Genomic DNA, 16,575 nt, shown 5'->3' with positions numbered 1-16,575 from the left:
ATAAAGGATGCTCATTTTTTTCTAAAATTATCTAGGTCAATCACAGAAAAAGTGTCTAAGCAGGTGTTTTATCTTACAGAGAGATGCTGCGAGATCCAGAAATGAGAAATAAATTAATTTCTAACCCAACTAATTTCAACCACATAGCACACATGGGCCCAGGAGATGGGATACAGATCCTAAAAGACCTGCCAATGGTAAGAGAAATGAAGGGAGAATGGGAACGGGGTTACGAGTGGGGCAGAGAGGGAGAAAGCATACATGTGTGCCTAAATCCATATGTAGTCTTAAGAAGAGATGTTAGTATGATGACGAGATGTTTGTGTCCATACATCATAATATGTGTAAGATGAGTGATGATATATCCCTGATGAGAAAAACACAACATTTGGGCATCTATGAGAAACCAGACAGATCCAGTTCTTACTTAGTTGCACACCCCATAAACTTGTCCCGTATCCAGACTTACTGTTGGTGGTGGAATACACTGCCAGATTTGAAGGGGATCTGTACCGAGACTCAGAACTTGCTCATGAAATCACCAACATTTCACTATGTTTTAGCAATTCAGTACAGATATTTGGCCCTTTTTACCCCCAGAGAACCACGTTAGGTTGGTCATTAATGGCCACACCTCTTACCTGGTTGGGCAAGCAAACCTTCTTCCTCTCCCCAGTTGCAAACATGTTGCCCTGTCTGTCTTGCACACAAAAATTGACAACATAGGAAAACTTGTTTTTCACATGAAGATTGAATTCTTGGACCCATTATGTTGAGATGAAGAATATTGGTGGAATTAGCTAATTTTCCAGGCTCTGTTTACCTTTAACATTCCAGTATCACAATACCTCAGCAAATGGTTGAAACTTTCACAGGACCTCTTTGGTCACGGGTGGTAGCGGTAGGTTTGTGAATCTGGACCCAGAGCTCTTTCTGAGGGAGCCTATCCTCTCACCCCACTACCACCACCAGCACTATCCTGCTGTCGTAGAAGAGACAAGGGTCTATCGCTGACAGAAAAAAATGCCAGGTAACATATAGTTTTATGTGCAGTCAGGTTTTTTAAAATAATAAAATTAAGCTTTTGAAGGTAGTCCTGCATTTGTTTCACGGGAAGAACAAAAAAAATCAGTCATTGAGTCTGAGTTCCTCACTGGAAATACCCCGATTAACCAGTTGACCCTGTTTATGAACCAATACAATGCTTTTACTGTTATCACCAGGGCATTATGATGACCTAGTTATAGTGCTGTCCCCTCCTTTAGGGAGTTCAAATCATTTAACAGTAGCCATTTATCCTCTTGGAATGGGGATTTTTATTAGCTGTGCTGGATAAATTATAAATAAAGTGTTCAAAATAGTAATTAAACTAAGTAAAAAAATCTAAGACTAAACATATTAAATAATAAACTGTTACACTTACCTATCATATTAAAACTTACACTGGTTTTTCACCTTTTGCCTGGGAATGAATGAAATTTCAGATTTCTCTCCACTGTTTGCTCATCCTGAGCATGTGTTTAAAGTTCTCAGGCTGGTTTTCCTTTATTCTCAAGTAAACATGACATAACCATACAGTCTAAACCTGGCCTTCTGTGCAACCACTTGTCCCCATTAGACCTCTTGATTTTTAGCATTTCTTGTCACTGATGTTGCTAACCCATGACTGCCTCATTGGCTCTTTCCGTCATTGACACACGTGCCCCTCTGCCCTAGAATGCAGTCCAGTTTTTAATGTTTCTGCCAGTCCTTTCTTACCTTGTAAGCACTTTTGTATTTCCAGGACAAAAAGTTGGTGTACATTTTTGAAACCTGTTTCTTCACCTTAATTTTAGTTTCACCTGGCCTTCTTCCCTTTACTAGCAAGGGATGTTCAAGCTGGGGCTGTTTATCAGCACCCACTGCACCACCTAACCAGTATTTTTTATATACTGTCCACCCAGACCCGTGCTTGTTTTGGGGTAGGCACTGGTAAACAACACATTAGTATATGCACGTCTGAAAAAAATTAGTAATATACATGTGTGTACCTGTGTGTATATATGTTTATTGAAAAGCTTGTGATATTTTAATATGTTCCCAGGTTTTAATATGTCCTTTCCGCTGAAATGGAATTATCTGTGTTTAATGAACGATTTCTAAAAATTAAGATGAGTTAAATTCATCTATCGTTAACATGTGTCAGAAGGGCTTTCAAACCCCAAAGCTCCATGTTATCCGTGCAAAGAGCAGCATGTACCCCAGACATTTTTATGTTTTAACTTACTCATATCAGTACTGCTTTCCTGGGAAATACTTAGGAGCTTAGAGAGTTTATTGGATATCTTTAGAAGTTCTTCCGTGTACCAAAATGATACTGATAGAGGATTGTTTGCCTCACGAATGTGCAAGAGATCATCAGGATGAGGGAGTCCTGGGTTCGATGGGAGCCCTTCACGCATGTGTCACTATGCCGGGAGGGTATTAGCAGTCAGTAGAGGTGGCATGTGCGACTTGGAAGTACATAACTGCCTTAGCTTCTCGAATCCTGGTTGTCGTTTGCTTTTTTTCATAGTGGGTGCTGGCAACAAAGGGCAGATTTTTCTCCAGTTGAATACAAGAATAATAATAGTTTACCTCCAGAAGATTTATTTTTGGCCCATGACATTTCTTCTAGCCTTTTACCCATCCCTAGAATTGTTCGTGAAGACCATGTTTCTAGGTCGGTGGCCCCTTAGAGCTCCACGAAGTAATATTGCTTCTTCAAGTCAAAGTTACATGGACATCAATTAGTTTTTTCTTTTTGGAAATAACCTTGGAAAGCACTGGGTTCACTCACATCTCCAAACTTTAAACAATATCTTATAGAAGCGCTTTCGTTTCAGTCTCCATAAGTTGCCAGGTTTTGTTAAGCAAAGCCGGCCATCCCAGCTCAGGAGGGCGTATGTTCTGCGTGCCTTCTCCCCGCAAGTCCTTCCCTCCAGCTCCTGAACCCTGTGGCCGCTCTCCGGGCCTGAACCTCGAAAATGCCCCTCAGAGACGGTGGCTGGGTGCTGAGTGATGGCTCCCAGATTACTCAGAAGTCATTGTACCTGAAAAACCAGAGTTCTCCGTTTGAAAAGCTTTTTCTGTATCTTTAGTATTATGTTACTTTATGTTTTAATACACCCAGACATGGAAGGGAAGATTTTTTTCCCTTGTTAAAAACAAACCTGTCCTTTGGGTGTCTAAGTAGAGACAGGTTTGGGCTGCTGAAAGTCACGCCAGTAATTAAGGTCTTCCTCACTCCCTCATTGCTCTTGTCAGAGGGAAATAAGATCAGTAAAACCAAACACACGTCAGAGTCTGTACATTCCAGGAAATGGTTTCCGGTTTCTACAGGAAGTTTCATAGCACTTCTAGCAAGAGGCTGGCTGTGGGATTGCAGCTCTTTCACGTTCTTGCTCTTTCTGTCCTTATTGTTGTTTGTATGATTCTGCCATATTCTGATTCTATCACATAAGAAAATCCTGAACCAAACTCTGAAAGTCTCCTTGCAGCTCCAAAAGTCCAGTTTCTGCTCACTTGATGCAAGTAATAAAAAAGAATAATTTTATAAAGCAAATGATCTTTTGCACATCAGCTGTTTAGGTTACTGGCAGGAGGATTACAAAATTTAACTCTCTAAGGCCTGAAAGTATTTCCTGAAGGACTCAGTTCTGATGTGAGATATGTCATTTCTGCTGCATGCATGCTGTGAAATGTCACATATGACCAGTGGATCCTTTCTCATGACCTCACGACTTCTGTTCTTTCTGTCGTTTCGTTAGCCAGGCTTCCCTTATCCATCCCCTCATCATCACTCCGGCCTGATCTCCTCTCCGATCAACTTTGAGCACATCTATCACATGACTGTTAATTCTGCTGAAAAATTTCTCTCTCCTGATTCCATAAACCCCGAGTATTCCCCGTCTCTGCGCTCTGTCCCTGGTACACCAAGCTTTATGACTCTGAGGGTATGAACAGCTGAGTCAGGGGTTAACTTCCACTAACCATGTGCGGACCTCCTGTAGCTGGCTTGATAAGTAACTCTGCTTGGGGTTGGGGGAGCTCATTTTGTGAGTGTGTGCCTTCGGCCTGCTTCTCTTTTGCTAAACCTCTGTTCTTCCTCCTCCTCTTCAAGTTCAAGTTCGTTTCTTCTTTTGAGGAAAAACGTGAAGACGGGGGAGGATTTCACTTTTAGTTTTTGAACACTGTTGGAGGTATTTTTATGTTTCATAGATTTTCCCATCATGATTTTCCCTTTCCAGAGACCATCATTAAAAATAGCCCCTGCGTGGGTCTTTATTCTATTTAAACAAACAAAAAGGAATCCCAGAATTTCTCCATTTTTTTTATAGCTCATTAGCCTAGAACTGGTTCAATTCAGAGAAAATTTTTTTCATTTAGTGACGTTCAAGTCTGTGGTAGGGCCTAGCCACAGGTCTACTTTGTACAATAAACCCCTTTTTGAAAAGCCACAAAAAACCTCCCAGGTAAAAATTATAATAGTATTAATGAGTCACAGGAAAAGTGAGAAAAAGAAGATAATCTCACTAGTCTTTGAGGTACTGATAGGCCTTTAATTCCAGCCAGGATCCAAGATATAACACCTAAATCAGAGAGAACTAACACAAAGAGGCTGCTTTCGGAAGGACTGTGACCTCTGCTGGCGGCCCCTTCGATTCAACCTGACAAGGCTGTAACCAGGGGCCTTGTGGTGGCCAGAGAGCTGGTGGCCATTAGCAGATTATCCATACTTCCATCAAGAAATGCACACTTAGCTAACTCCTCAGGAACCTTTTCTCAAGTTCATTTTGCAAATAAGATAGTTGGATTCTGTCCTGCAGAGCCATGTCCCACAGCACCCTCTGACTTAGCGAAGTAGTAGCACCAATTATTTATTTGTCCAGAAAACTAACTATAGGGTAAGAAGTTTATTTTTGTATTTTTGTTTGTATTATAAAGGTATCCTAAATTATAATGTTTGAAATGGCATTGACATTAAACTATATAATGTCATTTAAATGTCTTATATAATGTCATTTAAATGTCTTATTTGACAAAATAAGATTAACGATAATAAAAATAAGCTTTAGTTTGCTTGGTAACAGATTGCAGGGAGTGGATTCCAAAGGAATGTTGTAGAAATTAATTGGTCAAGAATTTTTCCCATGAAAGACGACAGAGATGTTCTGTAAGTCAGTCCTCTGCTAGTTAGAAACACTGTCGTCAGTGAAAGTTTTCCCCTAATCCAAAGTGTATTTGTGCATGGAAAAGACCAGCAAAGCTGGTTTCCTGTCACTTTAGATGGAAGCTGAACTCCAGCTGAATGAATGGTAAGCTGTCTTTGTGGGGTTTTTCCTCACAAAACGTGTCTTGTGTGAGTCAGTCTTTTATTACTTCAGCATTCGTTGTTACTAAACAACTGGTATATTTTTACAGGTTTCATTTATGCCATTTATTCTAGGGTAGGTTTCTTCTGTAGGGAAGGACATCTCCAAGGTATCATAAGGTTTACAGCAGAAACAGTAAAAATTTAAAGGTTGAAACTGACCTTCCCATCTCTTTTGATCTTTCCTCTGCTGCACTGTGTGCATGTCACTGGTGTCTCAGAGGTTGCTTCTCTATGCGTGACTGTTAAAATGCTGGCACTGTTTCTGTTTTAATTGTTTTGTTTTCTTAGAGGAAAAAAGGGAAAGCATTTGCTTTGAACAAATAACACACTAAGAATTAAATGGACTTTGCAGAGTTGGTATGTGAACCAAAATAGCAGCGGTTGGATCTGCGGCCAGCCGGCTGACTCTCGGCTGGCGTGGCTCTTCAGAATGGAGAATTTGGAGTTCTTCATGCGATATTAACGCGTGTTTTCCTAACTGCCCACCTAGGACCGTTGTTAGTTCTCTCAGGCATCAGTAGCCCCTCCTTCTGGTCTCAAACATTTGGGTCCATTGAGGCAGCCAAGTGCTTTCTATTCTCAGCCAAGTTCAGACAGCTCGTCCTCCAAGCCTCCTCTCGAGCCCTGTGTGACTTTCAAAGTACTCAGTGGCCCATTTTTCTACCTGAAACCCCAAAACCATTCCATAACGTGATGGAAAACTTCTCAAGCCAGTGTTGCCGAGTGAGATCACCACCACCCCCTGCCCCCGCAAAGCTGTGGCAGTTCCAGACATGCCTTCTGGGACCCACAGCACCTGCTCCACCAGCCTAGGTAGCGGGGGTGTGAACACGCATCCAGTGTCACACAGTGCAACATTTACTGGAGAAAAATACACTCTTCACTGACTTGCCTCCAAGTGGGCTTATATTCAACTAGTGGAGTCATCCTAGTGGATGTCTCATAGGAAATGGAAGCTTTGTTTCCGTTATCTGCAAATGTCCATGTAATTCTGCACTTCGCTGTCACTTCTAACCATTAACTTTTACTTACTGTTTTCACAACAAAGAGAATTCTTATTTGTTGATAACTATTTAATTAAGTACAAGGAGGAGCACTTACCCTTGATTGGGTTGAGGTTTACTTCTATTAGGGTTTCAAAATTTGGGGCAGGAGGGGTTATGTAGTCTGTTCCTTGCTCTGTATCACTCTGGTCAAGATAATTTATTTGTTGAAACTGAAGTGAGAAGTAGACATCTCTGCAGAAAATCACTTTGTCTCTGGCTGAAGAGTTTCTCTTTGTGTTTTGTTTTCAGAACCCTCGGCCCCAGGAAAGTCGGGCGGTGTTCAGTGGCTCAGTCAGTATTCCATCCATCACCAAATCCCGCCCTGAGCCCGGCCGCTCCATGAGCGCCAGCAGCGGCCTGTCAGCGAGTAAGTGCTGTCCCTGGGAGCCCAGGACCACCCCCCCCAACCTCTCCCACGCATGCATGCTTCTGGGCAGTGCCTAGTAAGCACACATGCACTTGTGAAGAAAACAATCACGGGGTCCTTTCAAGTTCATGGTCCACCTGGGAGACAGACATTTCATACCACAAGTTGATGATGGAGGCACCAAAGGAAATAAATAGGGCACCGTCACAGTAACAAGGGGTGGCCGTTGGGGACAAAGTCACACTGAGAGGAATTAGGAAGGTCATGTGCCCCTAATGGGGAAGCCATGTTTGAGTCCTGTTTGAAGAATTGAGAGAAGGCTCGTGTGGCTACCTGGTAGTGGTCAGGGAGTGACCCAAGAAATAAAGCACAAGAGGTAGGCAGGGGTCAGACCAAGCAGGGACGTGCAGAGCAAGCTGAGACATTTTATTTTATTAGAAATGCAACAGGAAGCCTCAAGAATGTGAAGTAGGGAAGGACCTTTCTCCAATTTACATTTTTAAAACTATCCTTCCAACTGCCAGATGGGGACTGGACACAGGACAAGAGTGGAGCGTGCATCCTGGTGGGGCTGTCAGAGTGGCTGGCAGGGGTGATGGGCCCGGGGGATGGCGGCAGAGGAGGGAAGAGGGGAGACGCTTTGGGGTGAAAACAGTAAGGCCTGGCGGGTAGTTAGTTGTGGGTGGGGAGGGAGAGGGAAGAGTTCCAGGTGACCCTCGTTCTCCTGCTGGAGCAGGGGGAGCCAGGGTTCTCGAAGGGCCGGCAGAGCATGAGAAAAGTTCAGGATCGTAACCTGTGCCACAGAAGCGGGATGATGTTCGTCATTCATCCGCTGAACATCCAGCAGACATCGAGTCTTCTGCTGGGGCCCAGAGGGTACAATCTTCTGTGACCAAGCACCTGCTTTCGGGTGGCTCACCCACCGTCTTTATTGCCAGCCTCTTTCCTTTCACCCTGAACCTCAGCATCTCTTGTCTTATACTCTGCACAGAACCCTGCGCTCAGGGGCCCTGGGGAGAGAAAACTCTGGCTCATGCTGGGCTTCTGCGCTGCTGCAGCTGGGAGTGACTGGATGGGGCGGGGAGGGGGGAGTGCACTGTTTGCCTGAGTAAAAGTGCAGGGATGCTAACAGCTGCCTGCCTCAGAATGAGAGGAGTGGACAGAAGCAGCATTGGACTGATTGCAGCAATTAGCAGTTAAGTCTTATTGAATTCAGAGATCTTTGGTAGTTCCTGGATCCACAAGCAGTGAGCTATGTCAGACAGTCATCGTGGCTTCTGACTGGGGGAAGATCACCTGTAGCCAAGGCCTGCTTTTCTGTCACTTTCTCAAAAGCAGCACGGCATCAGCCTAGAGCTTGGAGGTTGTGAGTAGAAGGTGCCCTCGGAAGTGCAGATGCATCCATCATAATCTTAACAGGACCTCTCTTCACGCCCACAGCTGGTCTCCAGGGGACACAGATCGCGCTTCAGTTTCACATGAAGTCACTCAGTTAGAAAACGCATCTGTTGTCTCCCGTTCTTGAGTGCTAGCTATCGGAATGGATGTCCTTGCTGCAGATGGGGCTTGTTGTTCCCGCAGCAGACGTTGGAGTCAGCCCTGCTCTGCGCCGGCTGTCGCTTCTAGGCCCTGGCGCTACAGAGATGGGTGATGCTATAGTAGTTACCTCTTGTGAAGAACACGGTACTCTGAAACTTGGATCGAAACAATGATCCGGGGGCACCTGGGTGGCTCAGTCAGTGAAGCATCTGCCTTTGGCTCAGGTCATGATCTCAGGGTCCTGGATCGAGTCCCGCATCAGGCTCCCTGCTCCACGGGGAGCCTGCTTCTCCCTCTGCCTCTGCCTGCCACTCTGCTTGTGCTCACTCTCTCTCCCTCTGTCCCTCTCTCTATCAAATAAATAAAATCTTTAAAAAAAAAAAAACGAATGATCAGGAGCACCTGGGTGTCTCAGTCAGTTGAGCATCTGACTCTTGATTTCGGCTCAGATCATGATCTCAGGGTTGTGGAATCAAGCCCTGCGTCAGGCTCTGCGCTCAGTGTGGAGCCTGCTTGGGATTCTTTTTCTCCCTCTCTAAAAAAAAAGAAAAAAGGAACAATGATCATTGATTATCTCTGTTTCTGAGGGTGAGGGATCTGGGAGCGGCTGAGCTGGCCGACTCATCTCAGGCTCCCCGTAGCTGTGGCTGGAGTGTGAGCCGGCAGCCTCTCACGCGGCTGTGGTTGGAGGCCTGTGTTCCTCACCAGTGTGGGCGTGTCCCTGTGTTCCCTGAGCATCTTCGTGCCGTGGTGGCTGCTTCCCCCAGAGCAGGTGGCCAGAGAGGCAGACAGATGGAAGCAGCAGATTTTGTATAACCTCATTTCCGGGGGACTCCCTGCCCCTCGTGCAGTGTGCTCTGGAGCACTCAGACCCAAGGGCCGGGGTGGGAGCAACGGGGCAGGTGTGAGCACAGAATTGGGAGGAGGCCCGCATGCATGGGGCTTTCAGTGTCAACCTTCGACCCCTGTGTCGTTGCCTCCTGAGAGCATCGCCACCCCGGGTATGGCCCTGACCACAGTGAAAAATCCAGCCCAGTTGGAAAAGTGATAACCATTTTATTTTCTTCTTATTAATGGTGGCTACATAAGATAATGGATTTACACTATAACTTGCTATAAGTTCTCAAGACTTGAGATGCAGAGAGAGTATTACAGCATTAACAGTTAAGTCTATAATCCCTTCTCCAAAACCTTGGGGCCAGATGTTGTTTTCGTTTGTTTTCAGAATTCAGATTTTAAATATATATAAGAAAGGAATCTACCATATAATGTGTTACATGCCAGCAAGATCCGGAAAGCACCCACAAACAGATCAATGTTTATACAGCCAAATTCATGACTGGTCACACTATATATAAATAAATGTAATCTTTTTTTTTTTAAAGATTTTATTTATTTATTTGACAGAGAGAGACACAGTGAGAAAGGGAACACGAGCAGGGGGAGTGGGAGAGGGAGAAGCAGGCTTCCCGCCGAGCAGGGAGCCTGATGTGGGGCTCGATCCCAGGACCCTGGGATCATGACCTGAGCCTAAGGCAGACGCTCAATGACTGAGCCACCCAGGCACCCCTAAATAAATGTGATATTAAAATAAGCTCTGTAGTCAGCCTCCGATTAGCTCAGATTAGGTTTCCCACCGCATGAGTTTATATCAAGCTGAAGAAAACACTTTCAGTTTTCAGGACTTTGGTTTTATGGAACGGCAGGTAAAGATGGGACCTGTAATGCAGGTATGCACAGGGCTGAGGTGGCCACCTCCCCAGGAGGGCCATGGTGAGGGGCCTTTGTCCCTGCTGACCCACCAGGTCTGCAGGAACCGGCAGGTGTGGCCTCCTTGAGGTCCTTGGTAAGAGGAAGGCCCTTCCAGGAATCCCAAGGGGCATCTGCTGTGTCAAGTGCCTCCTGCTGGCTTTCAGAAGAGTCCAGCTCATGTGAGAAGGTTCCAGAAGGACAGCCAGCCAAGAGAGGCACAAGAAGTAATAGGGGCCCTGGTGTCCGTCTCCACAACCAGAAGCACAGATCTTCCAGAGCCGAACTCGACATGGCTTCATGACGTGAAGTCAGAGCCACACAGATATTCCCACATGGCTCCGTCCTGCTCCCCCCAAAGAGGAAGACTCAGTCCTGTCAGCGGCCGGCTCACTGGGGAGCCTTGCCTCTCCTGAGGTCAGGGAGAGTCAGACACCTCACCACTCAAGCCAGTGCTCTTTAGAAGAGGCCATGCCCGAGTGTGTGGCCTCAGCTGGGACCACAGTCCTCAGACTGTCCCCAGGCCCCTTTTGCTGGTCAAACAAAATAGCCCTGCTTTAATGTGTTAAGACTGGAGTGGTCGAGTATAACTTTTCTTTGAAAGGAACATTCCCAAAGTTCATTCTTAAAAGTTGTGAATCACTGAGGTGGCATTAATTTCTTCCATTCTATAAATGGCGCTAGAATGGAGGTAAACGGGGTGCAGCCCTGCGCAGGCCCCACTGTGTGCCTACGGGTCACACTGTGTTCTCCATGTACCCAGGGCTGTTGTTCCCAGAAAATTCCTGTAAGGGAGAAGTTATTCTTGTGTCTACAGATGGAGACCGAGACTCAGAACGGTAAAAGAACATGCTCGAGGTCACGCAGTTAATAAGCAGAGCAACAGAAGCCTCTGGCGGTGTGGATTTTTTATTCAGAGTAACAAAATTTACACAAAAATAAAACACAGCTTGTGTGGCACTGAAGCAAGCATGGAATTAGGATGAGCTACGCCGTCAGTAAGGCTGTGATCCAAGGACCCAGAAGAGCCCCCTCAGAAAAGTAAGGCGCATCTTCATGGCAACCGTGAGGAGCAGTGTGTGTCTAGTGAGAGAAGCCTGCAAAAGGCAGACAGGGCGCTGGGGGGGCAGGTTCCTGGGGAGGCAGGAAGAGGAACCCCTGGTTCCCAGCCTGAGGTGCATTCCAGAATCCTCACAAGAGGCTTGAACTGGGACCGCTGAAGTTCTGCCACAGTTGGGTAAGCTCCACGACACGGTGCACGGTGTGCACACAGCGCTGGGGGCCGGCACGGGAGTCATTACGGTGACACGCTGGCCGCCTGCAGCCGAGGGCCCCAGAGGGAAGTCAGCCAGGAGTCTCCGAGCACGGGGCCTCTCCAGGCAGGTTCCTGTTCCGGCACAGATGAGGACTCGTATTTTCATGGTCATGAGGTACTTGAGGTGCTCAACACAGTCATCTTTTGGCACTATTACTGAATTCTTAGTGTAAAAACACTAAATTGGGATTTGTTCAAGCAGCAACAAATGGAAACAGTCACAGTCTGTATCTTATATGAAAAAACCTCGGCAGTCTCTTTAGACCCGTGGTCTGAATTTGGAAGCTCGGCAAGATTAAAATGTGTTTTAAGCAAAAACTAAAGAATAAAAAGGAATACTGAGAGTTTTAAATAGGTACGAACAATTCCCCAGTATTTCCAAGGGTTTTTTGTCATCCTTCTCCCTCCGAATGTTGCTGGTCCCTCCTTCAGGTGCTTCAGCTCTGAGAGCAAACTAGAATGTGATTTTAAAGAAACTCACCTCACTTTTGTATCCCAGGCTTCTCTCGTGAAAATGCTTCTCTCGTGTCCCTTTGCTTTTCATGCAAATTATCGAGCAGTAAAGTGATGGGTGCAGAGGCCAGTGGCCTCGAGAATGCTACCCCTCAGCGGCTACCCCAGGATCTCCCCAGTCCACACACTTTCTACAGGGCTGTCCCCTTGTCCATCCGCATGCGAAGCCTCACCAGAATGCTGTCCTGTAGGGTCCTCTGCACAGAACGGCAGTGCATTAAAGAGAGAATTCTCTGGAGGAAGCTACAATGCAAAGTGGCAGCCCATGCCTTCCCCGTCAGAGGGCTCCTTGTCTTCCGGAGGCATGGACCAGGGAAGTGACGCCCCAGCCAGGGACTTTGACGGAGAGGTGAGTGGGGTGTGGGCGGCAGTGACGTCACGTCTGAAGTCCTGTGTTAAAAGGACTCGTGCACTTACCAAAGTGATGCCACCACCTCGAGAGTGGCCTCAGCTGCAGCCAGGGGTCGGGACTCAGGGGCCTGCTCAGCCGGGAGCAAGGTTGGGGGGGCTGACATGGCTGGTGTCCTGGGCTACACTCTGCAGTTTTGCACAGATGTTCTAACAGCTTTTGTGTGACAGGGACCCACATTTCTAAAGGCCTGCAGAAAGGACTGAACATGTGCCGTATTCTGTGCCCTTTACTGGCCTCAGCAAAGGGGCTTCATTACTGACAGTAGACCAGTCACACCAGCTTACTTGCTCAGGTGGCTGCGGGTCGCCTATGGGGAGCCTCCTGCACCTCTTCTTCTCATTAATGTCTTCTCGGGGCCCCACAGGACTCAGATTCCCCAAGGCACTCCACAGCTTCCAACAGCTCCAACCTAAGCAGCCCGCCCAGCCCAGTGTCGCCCCGGAAGACCAAGAGCCTCTCCTTGGAGAGCACCGACCGCGGGAGCTGGGACCCGTGAGCGGCTTCGGTGCTCGGAGTGGACGCCAGAGCAGCTTCTCCCTCTCAGCCCCCTCCACTGCCCTGTCTCCACATCCGTCCCCCGCCCCTGCCTGGAAGGCCCAGGGCCAGCGGCAGGAGCAGGGTGGGGGCTCAGGGACGCAGACGATTGCACCTACAGCCCCATGCCCCCCACATCCCCTGCGCCCCCTCGACTTAATAACCACCACCATCAAGGCAGACTTCCACTGAGCAGCTTCGATGAATATCGATTCCATTTCATACACTTAGAGTTGCTTCCCATCATCGTGTCCCCCTCCCTGAAGGTAGCTCGAGTAGACAGACCTCGCAGACATGCGCAGGAAGAACGTCAGGCAGACTGGTTTTCCACGGCAGAGTCTCAGCGCCCCGGGCAGCACATGGGTCCCCCCGCCGGCCCCCCGCCCTCCTCCAGCACCCACAGCCAATGTCGACCTGATCGTTGCCAGTAAATCCTTATTCACTAAAACAGTGCATATTTTACTACAATACAGATTTTAAATAAGTACACAAATGTAGAGGTTAAATACTGAATGTATATAGTAAAAAGCATCTTGTATTCAGCAAAAGATGGATTCCTATATAAGAGAGAGATCATTTAATTTAAAGAAATGTGTTGTTTCTCGTCTGTTTTCCAGCTAAGTAATTTAAAGGGTAGGAAGGCCTCAAGCTGACATTCTAGACCTTGGTAGACAGTGCAAAGAGTCAGAGTTCCCTCTCTGGTCGCAGCCACGGTCCCCAGGGGCTGCAGGAAAACATTTCGAAACCCGGTCTGACCGCTCTCGATTCAGGCCCAAGCACCAGACCCAGCCCAGGACGCCTCTTCAGCAGCAGCGTGAACAGGCAAATTTACTTCCAGATCTTTCGCTAGTGGTAGAATTCGAACCACACTCCTCAGTTCTACTGTATTTTGGTATCTTCTGCAGATGAATGTAGAAATGTGGTCTCGTCACCTCCTGAGTCCTTCCTTTGAAAGCACGCAAGCGGTGTCATGGCTTCTGAAGGTCCCTAAAAAGGTTCCTAGACGTGCTTTCCTCCTGGGCTAACCCTGTTTCTCCCTGCATTGCCACGAGGTATTCTTGGCCAGGGCCCCCCTCAGAGAAGCCCTAGAGTTTAATTACCAAATAATAGAAAACCTCAAATGCAAGGACTTGCACAGCCTTAACCAAATACTCTTCCCCGCCCCCGGGAGAAAACAGAAGCGTAGGGCCTGCCAGGCAGGTGCCCCGGCGGCACTCCTGCTGTTCCCACCAACACTGGGAAGCGAGTGCGCACCCCGGAGGGCTGGAGTCCTTCACAGTTAGTTCCTCAGTTAAGCACATGAGCAGAGAAAGAAATAAAAATATCTCATGGAAGTAAAGAGAATCTGGCTCTCTTCATTTTTATCTAAATTTCTTTGAGAACTAGCGACGAGAGTTCCTCCTCTCTCAGCTTCGGCGAGCGTGGAGTCCGAGTGGCAGTGTCCGAGCTCCGTGGCCGCCCCGGGGCGTCCGGCCGGTGCTCTGAGAAGGCGCCCGAGGCTCGGTGAGGGGAGAGAGGGCCCGCGGGGGCCGCCTGCGCACGCGCATGCCGGCCGGGCCCCTCTCCGTCGTTCTGCTTTGGGGAAAGAAGTGTGAGATGCCCCTGTACGTCCGGATGCCCAGGCTCAGACTTTTGAGTTTGGTCCCTGCCCTGTGACCCGGTAGCCCCATCCATGAACTTGGCGTTCCCCTGAGGGGAGAGAAGCCACCCGCCAGCAGCCGCTGAGGGCCTGCCGCCAGCTGCCTCCTGTACTCCTGACCCCTCCCCGCCCCCGGCCCCGCGCCTCTGCCCTCCTCCTTCCCCGCTGTGAGTCACGGGACTCCGCCCGGAGCCATTCGTTGAAGCTTCGGCAACTACGTGTGAATTTGTGTTGCCTGTTGGTGCTTATTTTTTAAAGGATGCTTTTAGGATCCAAGTGTCACCCTGCCTGAGGTCCGGACAACACTGCGGTGCGTCACGGCAGGGCAGAGGAGAGAGCCCCCGAAGGCGGTAATGACCCAGGGACCTGCCCCCCGGCACTTTCTGGTCAGTCCCCACCAGCAATCTTAAGTTGTAGTAGAGCAGTGCCGGATAGGACCGATCCTGACGGCAAGAGTTTGGGGGAGAAACGCTGCCACGGGGAACAGTTTAAGGGGGCGGTTCTTCCTAAGATAACGATCCTTCTCCTGGGCTTACCCCCCTCTCAGATACGAAGCAGTTACCAGCAGAAGCTTCTGAGAAGAATGATCTGAAAAGGCAGAGAATGGGTTCTAGGGAAACAGAAAACCTACACAGGTAGGTGCAAAGACCAGGGAGGGGGTTATTGCTGCCCGAAGTCCTGCTCGGTTCTCTTGCAGGACCTTTTAAAATCGCACCTGGCAGTAGGCACGCATTTCACAGTAGGAATGACAGATCAGTGAGGCATTTCTAGAATAGTCTGTATGTATTGGTATTTTGGTGCTATGTCCAGCCAATTTGTTGTCTACCCTTGAATTCTAACTAGTCTTGTGTGCTCTGGGTATATAAAATTATATATATATATATAATATATATTATTGCCAAAAACAAAAGCCTTCCTCCTGGTCAAATGCTCACTAAAGCGGATTTCACTTTTGTAGTTCTGGGACACACGCACAGCCCTACGTCAGCGAAGCCCGCTCGTTCCCGGAAGCACGGTTGGAAGGCTTGGGGCTGGAGCTGGAAGGGCCCCTCAGTTCAGTTTCCCACATGGTTCTCGTACCCAGGCTTCTGGGAAGAATCTGAAATTCTGTTATATTTACAGCAACAATCTGTCATTCTTCTGCCTTCCTTATGGTTAGAGTCCTGTCATTTTGTTAGTGGCCACATCGACTTCCGTGAAAGACCCGCTGCATTTCTGTGCGCTCTTGGGTCTCACTCCAGAAGAGCCAGGGAGGGCGCAGCAGGCACCCTGAACGCCGGGTACGGCAGGGCAGTCTGTCCGTCCGTGGCAGCAGTCACACAGGCTGGGCAGACAAGGAAGTAGTCGGGCCCTCCACTCCCCCCGCTCCCTGGCCCAGCCCCTGAGTTAGTAGGTAAGCTGCATGACCGTTCACTGCGCCCGTTAGACCTCTTTCATTGTTCTGACTTCAGTTATCACTCAAGTCCAGATTCTCGGCAGAGTCCGGCTGGGTAGGAGGGCTGGCTTCCACTGGAGCCGTCGGCCACCCAGCGGGCCGGCCTGCCTCCCTTCCCAGGGACAAGCGCTACACACGAGGAGCCACGTCACTTACAGGGGCGAAGGAGGAGAACAAACCTGGAAACTTTCATGAAAACAAAATGACCTTTTTATTTGATAGTGTACTATTATTTATTTTATAAATCTTTTAGGGTTTTTTTCTCATTGTAATATTGTACAGTTTTGCATGGCCTAGGTGTAATCATTTTTTTTTGTTTGTTTAGAATATAATGCTGGCAAATGTGTGTATGGAGGGGAAAAAGATACTGCTTTGGCCTCTATTTCCTTTTGTTTGGTTTTATGCCCTCAATGTCTTAGAGAGGTTTATAAGCGATTCTCTGCTACCAGACAGTGGTGTAGATTCTTTTGCACAGAAATATTTAAGGTGGGATAGTCAAAAATGTAACAAGACTCCTCGCCAATATTTTATGTTGGTATCACGTAATATTAACCAGAATTTGATGTATTGCAATAAAACAGGGAGCCTAGACCTGACGGTCCTGTCTTTCTTTCCCTGATTGAAAGGTCTG

General features: G+C 47.8%; 1 protein-coding gene across 12 annotated transcripts in view; it reads left to right on the top strand.

Annotated features, from left to right (window-relative positions):
* The window catches only part of CDC42BPA (CDC42 binding protein kinase alpha), a 351,347-nt gene extending 334,814 nt beyond the window's left edge, over positions 1-16,533 (top strand). For 7 of the 12 annotated variants that reach the window (XM_025877951.2, XM_025877950.2, XM_025877949.2 and 4 more), the window contains 4 exons: positions 80-197; positions 6,691-6,808; positions 12,116-12,273; positions 12,701-16,533. In XM_025877951.2, coding sequence (XP_025733736.1) covers positions 80-197; positions 6,691-6,808; positions 12,116-12,273; positions 12,701-12,832 — 526 coding nt within the window. In that variant the 3' untranslated portion in view covers positions 12,833-16,533. Of the gene's footprint in view, positions 1-79; positions 198-3,788; positions 3,975-6,690; positions 6,809-8,248; positions 8,733-12,115; positions 12,274-12,700 lie in introns of those variants that run through there. The other 5 variants (XR_012380514.1, XR_012380512.1, XR_012380513.1 and 2 more) reach the window with 5 other exon arrangements.
* The last annotated feature ends 42 nt before the right edge of the window (positions 16,534-16,575 follow it).

This window comes from Callorhinus ursinus, unplaced genomic scaffold, assembly GCF_003265705.2.
Source record: "Callorhinus ursinus isolate GAN/ISIS: 27379988/994484 unplaced genomic scaffold, GSC_fseal_2.0 scaffold13, whole genome shotgun sequence".
In the NCBI taxonomy this organism is placed as follows: Eukaryota; Metazoa; Chordata; class Mammalia; order Carnivora; family Otariidae; genus Callorhinus; species Callorhinus ursinus.
The sequence above is the reverse complement of the archived record's forward strand: the minus strand, read 5'-3'. Positions and strand labels throughout refer to the sequence as shown.